Source organism: Lasiodiplodia theobromae (assembly GCF_012971845.1).
Source record: "Lasiodiplodia theobromae strain AM2As chromosome Unknown scaffold_66, whole genome shotgun sequence".
Lineage (NCBI taxonomy): Eukaryota > Fungi > Ascomycota > Dothideomycetes > Botryosphaeriales > Botryosphaeriaceae > Lasiodiplodia > Lasiodiplodia theobromae.
The window spans coordinates 110,143-120,019 of record NW_023336548.1 but is presented as its reverse complement, the minus strand read 5'-3'; the positions used below and the strand labels follow the sequence as shown (position 1 = coordinate 120,019).

At 51.8% G+C, this 9,877-nt stretch overlaps 3 protein-coding genes across 3 annotated transcripts; all 3 read left to right on the top strand.

The window, feature by feature from the left end:
- Nucleotides 1-568, top strand: LTHEOB_12552 (Secreted aspartic proteinase precursor; the record flags this gene model as incomplete). Its single annotated transcript, XM_035509432.1, has 1 exon — nt 75-568. A coding segment is annotated over one exon (494 nt), but the record flags the coding sequence as incomplete, so codon positions are not given.
- A 2,812-nt stretch (nt 569-3,380) lies between these two features.
- Nucleotides 3,381-4,361, top strand: LTHEOB_12551 (Survival protein SurE-like phosphatase/nucleotidase; the record flags this gene model as incomplete). Its single annotated transcript, XM_035509431.1, has 2 exons — nt 3,381-3,564; nt 3,637-4,361. 2 exons carry the CDS (start codon nt 3,381-3,383, stop codon nt 4,359-4,361), a joined length of 909 nt encoding a protein of 302 aa, XP_035364515.1.
- Nucleotides 4,362-4,988: 627 nt separating this feature from the next.
- LTHEOB_12550 (uncharacterized protein) lies at nt 4,989-8,503 on the top strand (the record flags this gene model as incomplete). The annotated part of the gene is made up of 3 exons (XM_035509430.1): nt 4,989-5,529; nt 5,601-7,734; nt 7,936-8,503. The coding sequence occupies 3 exons, from the start codon at nt 4,989-4,991 to the stop codon at nt 8,501-8,503; spliced, it is 3,243 nt and encodes a 1,080-aa protein (XP_035364514.1).
- Nucleotides 8,504-9,877: the final 1,374 nt, after the last annotated feature.

The window sequence follows — 9,877 nt, the reverse complement described above, 5'->3', positions numbered from 1 at the left end:
TATTCCGTCCGCCCTTTGCCCTTCCCCCCCCCCCCCAATCTCCACCCACCCGCTAACAAACCCACCAAAAACAGCCGGCAAATACAACTTCGGCTACATCGACAGCTCCGCCTACACCGGCAGCATCACCTACGCCTCCATCTCCTCCGCCAACGGCTGGTGGCAGTGGACCTCCTCCGGCTACGCCGTCGGCTCTGCCGCCTTCAAGTCGTCGTCGATCAACGGCATCGCCGACACCGGCACCACGCTCCTCCTCCTCCCCGACAGCGTCGTCGACGCCTACTACGCCAAGGTCAGCGGCGCGTCGTACAGCAACAGCCAGGCCGGCTACGTTTTCCCTTGCAGCGCCACCCTGCCCAGCTTCACCTTCGGCGTCGGCAGCGCCCGCATCGTCATTCCCGGTTCTTACATCAACTACGCCCCCGTCTCCAGCTCCACCTGCTACGGCGGCATCCAGTCCAACAGCGACATCGGCTTCACCATCTTCGGTGACGTTGCGCTCAAGGCTGCTTTCGTCGTCTTCAACGGCGGCACTAACCAGATCGGTTGGGCTTCCAAGAGCGTGTAAATTATTGGTGGTGGCCGGGCTTGACAAGGGGGAAAAGGGGAGAAGGAAAAAAAGGGGAAGGGAGAGCTATGGAGTAAGAAGAGCATGTCAGAGTCTTTTTTTGTCATTTAACAAAAATACATGAGAGTTGATGGAGCACTGAATCTACGTCTTATGGGTTTGTGACTGAGAACTGCACTTGATTCGGAGGCTGTGATATTTGGGCAGATGTTATATACTTCCCTAAATATGAAAGAAAGACTTCTACTTTCTCCTTATTTTATTCATACACATCGTTCTGCAGATTTAGCAAATAAGTGTGACTTTTACTAGATGATCCGGAATGAAGCAAATTCATTAATTATGGGAGCTACATAGGATATCCATTCCAATCTGGATGCGGAGGTCTCACCATGTAGTCGAAACCTTCAAACATCCAGCAGCCATGGCCTGCAGGGTAAAAGGAGTGACCGCATCTCAAGCACAGTGTCTTAGAGGCATCGTTTGTGCAGCCACACCGACAACAGGCCCACATCATAGGCATGCTGCTTGCTTGTCTAGGAAATTGGGAATCTGATCTGTTGAGTGAAGTTGATAAGGTTTTGTATGTTGAGGGCTTTCTTTGACGCTGGGATTGAGTAGATAGTTATTTGCAGTGTTTGTGATTGCTAAAAAGATGTCTATCGAGGCGCCTAGACGTATTTATATTAATGAGAAGCCAGCCTCTTCATTTGTGGTCGAGTGACTGCACCAGGAAATAGGGCCAAACAACGCAACGCAAATATGACTTCACATAGCACACGTCTATCAGCTAGTCACCAGGATTGTTCGGTCAATTGTGAACCAAAGTCAGAAGACCGTAGCTTCTACATAAAAATGTTACCGAAAAGCAATCCGGGTGCTCTCGTGCAAGACTATTTCAAGCTCAAGGAACGCGCTCATGCCTCGAGGTTGATGACGCTCCATCAAGCATCTCGCATGTCTTCTTGGTCTGGCGGCAGATGTGGCCTCTGGTTATTGTACCAGGTACATCCGCAGCCCCACGGGTGCGGGCTGTGGTAGCAGCACCAACATGACCATGAGTCAGGAGTATTTGTCGCGCCGCAGCGGCAACATTTCCAATATGCCATTACTATTGATCGTTTCGTTTACGCTCGTGTGCCGAAAAGGTGTGTTTAGGGGCAGTGAGATTTGTTTGTAGGCTGGTATACGGAAGCTTTGGCGCTTTTGTACCCAGGAAACTGGCATGTATAGCTGGTGTAGGCTGATGCAAGTACCAGAAACACGTTACTCGATTCCACGGAAGAGCGCGCCGGGTCACACGGGTAGCGGAAGTCAGGGTCACAGGCGGGTTTGAAAGATTATTGCGAGAGGCGTGCAAGTGTGAGAGCAGGTAATTTCGTTGGGTTGGCAGTGCAGTGGTTTGAAACGCCGCTTTGACTTGTAGGATGTGGCAGAGCGGTCGTTGAATTAGACATTTGTTGTTCTAGACCTTGCATGTAACATCACACAAGGTTGTCCCGGTGAGTGGGTTTGCTTCTCTTGCGTAGCTTGATTTTGCTTCACTTTTCGAACACCACACATGTGTACTTTTTCAAGTGGTCGATTCCTGTATAAGATAGCGTGGGACATCGGTACCTAGTAATCGATGACTGTTGATTGCAGTCTGTACAACCAGTGAGCTGTTAACATATGCTTGTCTCAAAGTTGATGATGCCTGCTAGCGTGGCTTCGCACCGAGACAAATGCGATTGGCCACGGGGCGCACGATTCAACAATTGGGGTCTGCGAAAACGCGTGTTTCGGGCCCTGCTGATCTTGAACAAAGCGCAAATGTTCCTCTCAGTTGACGGCCATGTTCCATGTCTGATGGTAGAGGTTGCAGCACCGTGAAGGCCAACCTACCAGGATCAGCTAGCTGGTCAAATGCGGCTCCACCCGCGGAACCTAGCCACACCCCGGCGATCCCGATGGCCGAAGTTGCGCCAAATTGAGGCCAACCACACGTGCGAAAAGCAGTGGGAAATGTGTTGCAACAGAAGTCATGCACCTGAAGACGAACATTTCGGAGCTTCGGAGAGCTGGTTCAAGCCGAGCGAGTTTGCATTACGGCTGGTCTCGCCTGTTGAGGCATTTCCACCAATGCTTCCCTTCTTCCAAGCGAGCAAAAGTCGTGTTAAAGGCGCTGGCTGACTCTCTGCAGCTGGTAGTCAAAGTTTCATTATCCGAGCATCCCTGCGGTTTCGGCACTGTTTCGATGCGCAGCCGCTAAGGAACAGGCATAATGAGGCGTGGCGGTGCCGACCAATAAGCGGGGCGAAACGATGCGGACCAGAGTGGCGAAAGTGGGCAGGTGGTGTTTGGTCATTATTCAAGCCGTCCATAGAGGTCGCATTTGCATGTTGTGGCCAAGCCTACCAAGCCGGGCGACATGACAACAGGAGTTGTGGCTCGTGCCAGTTGAAACTGCAGCAACTCCGGGGCCGGGCGCTGCTCCTGCCCGAACCTCTCTAGTTTCCGTGCCTCCTTTTCCCCCATCCATCTCGTCTAACGGCCGATCTTACGGCATGCAGCCTAACACGCTTCAACTGGTAGGCTGCGTGAAATGAAGACGCGCGCAACTCCGCATCTCATTCGTTAAGCGCCCCGGCTTTCCGGCAGCTCGCCTGCGCGATGGCCGAGAAGTACGCATAGCACGTGGTGCCGATATAGGTAACTGGACGCTCCACCTCTCTGCTCGCTACTAGTGCACCGCAGACTACAAATATATCCGCTCGGCCCAACAACTCCTGTTTGGCAATCCCATCACACTCGTTTGATTCTAACCATCATCATGCGTTTCGCCGCCGCCGCCACTGCTGCCGTCGCTCTTCCCGTTGCCGTCAGCGGCATCAGGATCATCCAGGGCAACGATGACGGATGGGCCGAGAAGAACGTGCGCCTCGTGCACGACGCCCTGATTGCCGCCGGTCACGACGCCGTTCTCTCCTGCCCGGCTGATAACCAGTCCGGCCGTGGTAAGTCTTCACTTTTCTTCTGAAAAAGAAAAAAAAAAGATACAAAATAATCTAACAAGTGACCGCCAACAGGTTCCCTGGACAGCGACCCCAAGGACCGCACCTCGGCGTGCGAATACAACAGCTGCGCAGCCAACAGCGGCCCCACGGGCAGCAACGCCACGGACCCCCGTCTCAACTGGGTCAACTCGTACCCGGTGACGGCCATCCGCTACGGCATCTCCGACTTCGCGCCCAAGCTGTGGGACAACGCGCCGGCCGAGCTGGCCGTCACGGGCCCCAACGTCGGCTCGAACCTGGACATCCAGGTGCCCTTCTCGGGCACCGTCGGCTCCGCCGTCTACGCCGTCAAGCAGGGCATCCCGGCCATCGCCTTCTCGGGCGTCGGCGGCAGCCGCACCGCCTGGAACGCCGAGACGCCCCTCTTCGCCCAGGTCTACGCCGACCTCGCCCTCAACCTGACGTCCAAGATCATCGAGAGCGGCACCCCCTACCTGCCCGCCGACACCTTCCTCAACGTCAACTTCGGCGAGGTCGACGACACGACGTGCAATGATGCGAGCAAGTTCTCCTTCGTGCTCAGCCGCATCAACCTGAAGACCCCCGGCCTGTCCACCGACGATGTGGCCCAGTGCGACCGCACCAGCCTGCCCAGGGAGAGGGAGGTCGTCGACACCGACGGCTGCTGGGTCAGCGTGAGCGTTGGTGACGCCGGCGACAAGACGACGGCTACCGCTGACAAGCAGGCCGTCGTGCTGAACAAGCTGCAGGGCCTGCTGAGCTGCCTGCCTGCTTAAATTCATTGTTTAATGAGAATTATGAAGGGAGGAGTAATTTCAACTGCATTTATTGGAAGAAAATTAGCAAAATTCGCCGACGACTACGGTCTCGAGATGTAAAATGCGATCTCAAGAGTTTCTCAACATCTACCTACTGTGCTTAAAAATGCTGTCTTAGCAATGCGCCCGAGGCTGTGAACTTCACTGACCGTGCCCAGCCATTTTTCTTAAACTCATTCTCACCGCATAGCGCGATGGGCAAAATTGAATATACTTCAAGTTCGAAAAAGGCAGAAGCTCAAGAAGAAGGCCAGCAGATTCTCATCACATGCGACTGATCATGGTGAACGCTCTATCATTGATGTCATCCTTCTACTGACATAGTACAGGCACGTGGCTGCATTGCATGGATATTTCGGCAGAGACCAATTGAAGAGCGACACTTTAAAAGAGCTGGGTCGAGGCCCAGGCCCGTTAGGGCTATTTTATGTTACACAAAATATCGGCATTGTCCAATAAGAATTCTGGCTTTTCAGCCTGACACCCGTTTGAGCCGATTCAAGCCCACATCACGTTCCCCACCTTTCTCTACCTTGCTCCGACAGAATTATTCCAAATTCTACTATTCTGCCGGAAAAGGTAGTCATGGCAGACGACTGGAAAGCCCAGAAGGAAAACATCAAACGCCTCTACATGGATGAAGACCTGACATGCAAACAGCTCGCGGTTCAAATGAAAGAGTTATACGGCTTTGAGAGGAAGTACGCAGACTCCGCCTCTGAGATTTACGGTGCTCTCACGGATCTGACTCGTCCTAGTGTAAAAGAGTATCAGCGACACTTCAGTCTTTGGAACTTTCGCAAAAGTCTCAAGCAAAAAGAATGGAGGTTCGTTGGGCGTCGCATCGCGAAGCGAAAAGCCGAAGAGGGCAAGGAGAGCGGGTTGATCGTCAACGGCTACCACTTTCCCCAGCGCAAGATCAGAAAGGCACTTTCCCGAAACTTCGAGACTACTTATGAGAATTTCCAGCGACAGTCAGTCATTAGACGGAGCCACACCCCCGATGGAATCATGATCACGACCCCTCCTCGGCAGAGATCGCCAGCTGCTTGCGTCTATCGCAGGAATCTCACTACAATCGATGGACTCCCATGCTTGAGCTTCATGCATGTCATGCAACAATATGGTGAGTACACAAATTAGTTTCCTAGGGTCAGCAACAAGTTTCTGGAACAAGTTTGACTAATTTTGAAGCAGTTCCACTGTTCGAACAGCTTGCGAACTCACTGTTCTGCGCCGTCCAGGACCCGCTGGAAATTTCCCTGGTCTTAAGGGGATCGGGAACATCAAAGTTCACCCAGAGCTCTGGGTTAGCGGCTCTAGTCACAGTGAGCTCAAGTAATTCGTGCTTGATGGAAACGTTCAAGAACGTTGCACCAGAACACCTAAATAATTTCATGGCCGTTGTGGTTGAGCTTTCCAATTTCCGGGGAAAGCACATGGAGCTAGAAAAAATGTTCGGCCGCACAGTCATGGCACTCACGGCGAGTGTTCAATTGCAGAACAGAAGAAGCCAAATCCTGGATCTCATGGCAGAACATGACCCAGTCGTCGAGTCTTTGGTGGAGGTTCTCTTCAAAAATGCCCTTCATGAGAACCAAGTTAGCTTAGTGCAACTTCTCCTCAAACATACCCGGGTTGGACCCAACGATTCTTTGGGAAACGATACGCCTTTGGACATAGCAGCTGAAAGCGGTTCCCTGGCCATGACACTCACTCTGCTTGACGCTGGAGCTCATCTTCAACATCTAAAATACGGAACGAAGTATTGGATCAAGCTTCTTTACAAGAAATTCACAAGGTTGGAGTTCCAGTCATTCCTACACAAGTATCCTCTGGATGAGCCGAGCGCCATACCTGCTATGCTTGAGATAGGCGACGTCGAGCTCATTGATTTCTTCCTGGAAAGGGCGATACAGAAGGAATTTCTCCCGAACTCCTCTGTTGAATTGGCTTTACATTGGGCCATTGAGCTCAAGAAAATGCGCCTCGTCGACAGAATCATATCATCAGGGTTCGAATTCACCCCCTGGGGGATGTTCGCTGCTATTTACGACAACGCTCTCCATTTCGTCGTCATGGCCTTAGAAAGAGGCATGGATGCCAATTATGTTGACGGAAGCGGCTATTCCTTCTTGTATACTGCAATCAGCAAGGACAACATCCCAATCGCCACTGTGCTTCTTCAGTTCGGCGCAAACGTTGACAGGCCTTTACCGCGCACGGATCACACGTATCTCCTCATTAAGGCTGTCTGCGAGGGGCTTGAAGACATGGTCAGACTGCTCCTGAAGAAAGGTGCCGATGTCCACGTACGGCACAGTAACGGCATGTCGCCACTCGCTTACGCCATTCTCAACGGCAATTATGGTATCGCGACTTATCTTGTGAACTGGGGAGCAGGTCTAGAAAGGCCAGCGAACCAATTGATTCCAACTCCCCTTCAAATTGCAGCCTGGAATGGCGATCAGCATATGGTCGAACTGCTCCTCGAGAGAAATGCCGATGTGAATGCCTGCCCTCCAAATTTCGAGTGGAGAGATATCGGCCGGCAAACAGAACCCATGAACGGACGAACCGCTTTGGTTAATGCTATTGGAGGTCATTCTTCGGAGCCATTGGCGCTTGTGAAGCTACTCATTAGCGCCGGTGCAGACGTGAATGAGATGCAAGGAACCACATCATCAGCATTATACACAGCTCTTCAACTGAGAGAAGAATCCGTGGTACGTTTTCTTCTTAATGCCGGCGCGTCCCCCGCCGACTTTTGCGCTTTCAGCTTTGCGACCAAGACAGACAACCTTGATCTTGTCCGTCGAGCGATCAGCGCTGGCTTTGATGTTAACGCGACGGGACAACACCCTGAGACTGCCCTGGAATCCATGTTCCATGATGGGATCATCCGAAATCCATCGGACAAGCAAATCGACATCATCACTTGTCTATTGGACCATGGTGCCAATGCGCACAACATGAAATTGTCCATCGAGTTCCGGAGAAGTCAGCCAGCACTTTGTCGGCGGTTGATTGAGCATGGAGCGCGCAACACGGGTGCCATCTACGATTCGGCTGATAGGTGTTTGGCTGATTTAGATGATGGGTTCCAAAGGCGGGACGTTTCTGTCGTGCAAGAGTCTCTGAAGACCATTTTCATCTTGCAATTTCTTCCCCAGCCCATGTCCCGTCGCTGTTTTGGACATGAATTCCTCTTCCAAGCTGCAACAAAGGGCGATTCCGATATGCTATACGCTCTTATCCTTGGTGGTGTCGACGCAAGTTCCGTATGCGGGACTGCCGCCCTCGTGAGGGCTTGTATCTGTAAAGATTTAGCGTCAGTGAAACTGCTGGTTGAAGCTGGCGCACCCGTCAGTATCGGCGTTTATTGGCGTGGCTGTCGAAATCTTTCCTATTTCGCACAGAAGCTGTTTCGGCTTTCGCCACTGGATGCTGCAGTAGCGGTCGGCGCAGAAGATGTTGTTCGCTTCTTATTACAGTTTCCGGGAGCCTGTCGTGATCTCTCTGACGACGACAGGGTCGAAGTGGAAGAAGTCGAAGCCGAAAGTTTCAGAGACGAAGACGTTAGTGGACAGGCAAGCTCCCGCAAGTCGACGGCTTACTGGGCACTGGATGGCAGTCCCAAAACCATCCCCTTATTGCATGAAGCTGGCATCGACGTGTACGGATCCACTTCAGAAGGACTTCCGAAAACAACCCTGCAAGAGGCAGCTGATCGTGGTGATGTTGAGATGGTTGAGTGTCTCTTGCAATTGCAGGCCGACGTCAATGCGCTTCCATACAAGTATAGAGGCGTTACCGCACTCCAAGCTTCAGCAATTAAAGGAGATATCGAAATGGCTTGCGTTCTTCTAGGGGCGGGCGCTCACGTAAATGCTGCTGGTGCAGAGTTCGATGGTAGGACAGCGTTAGAAGGAGCTGCTGAATGGGGCAGGCTTGACATGGTCAAATTACTTCTTCAGCATGGGGCCGATCTTACGAGCCGGACGTTCGGAGATTTTCAGTTCATGAATGCTGTCAGATATGCTAGGAGTCGAGGTTTCAACGCTATTGCGAGACTCATCGAGTCGCATCGGGAGCTTTAGGGATAATTTGGCTTTATGATCTGCGCATCACAGTACTGTCGAAGTCCTAATACATTAATACTGCTTCTTCCCCGATCCCAGGTCTACAAAATGAGACAAAATTGGCAATCAATAGTCTTTGAAGCATCTCTTTAATGTTCTCTTGAACTTAACCACCGCTTAAAGCCGTACATTTGCTGCATGCCCCTTATAGGAGTCTCTGTAACGTCCCGCCGTCCGAGGCTGCTGCAAGAGATCACACACTTGTCGCGATTCCACTATTCGCAGTCATATCATAAATCAGCTTTCTATTTACCCAAATACTGAGAAAGAAGATCGTTTGGAGCCGAAAAGCTGTTGGTCTCATGCCGCCCACATGAGTCCGGAGGTCAATCGGGATGCATTGATCCATAAACCCTCGTTCCCCACATGCACACCCGTCATGCAGGTCCAAACTGGGGCCATTGTTCAAGAAGCCTGCCAGGGTGGATCCGTGGTGAGAACCGTAGCCCCGGTACCACAAACTGCTGATCACTCTGTCGAAGCCGGGGGTGGGGCAGAAATAAGGAAACGGGTTTCACAGAAGCAGCATCCTCGTTTCCTCTTCCGCCCAGTGTTCACTTGAAGAGACAATTGCAGGTTCTTGATTCTCCTCCTATGCTATGCTTTCATGAGCCTAGCCTGACCTACCCAGGCAGATCAACCCATAAAGCCAAGGCTGGCTTAAGGCTGCCGCATTGGTATCATTAAACCCCAGCCTCGTGCTGCGAACGCCTCTCGCAGCTCAAAACTTAGAGCGAGTGCCTTGCTCTCTTTTCAATTTCTTCATGAAGACTTGGAGAGTTATCAATTTAAACCAAAGCCAATTGAATGGAATGATCCAGTCGGAAGTGTTTTCCAAGCAAACGGAACATAGACGGAGACAGGCCTCTAATAGGGTCTGCGGCCCTTCTCTCGGGCCCATATCCGGACTTCCGCTCCCGAGCTGCTGGTCTCGTCTCCGGTACCTTTCCTTTTTAGCATCCTCTTATCGCCTCGAGTTGCCGAGCAGTGGGAACCGTTGAACGTGGCACCCAGGATTCGAGAGATATGTAAATGTCTGACGAGTCTTCGGTAGCTTAGGATGCTCAAAAGCTTCGCTAAATAGAGCAGGCTACTAGCGTTTACGAACTGATGTAAGACAAAGAACCTGCCCTAAATATACTATCGTATCTCGTCGAGACAGGGAAAGAGGATCTTCAATCATATGTACAAACAGTTGAATCGCTCACTCCACCTAAGCACCCCTCGGTCTTCGCTTCGGGCCGAAGGCATAGAGCCATTCTGACGTCAACTCAAGGTGGGCCGACTCAGGACACAGACCGAACAACGTCCTTTCACAGCAATCTTCCGAAC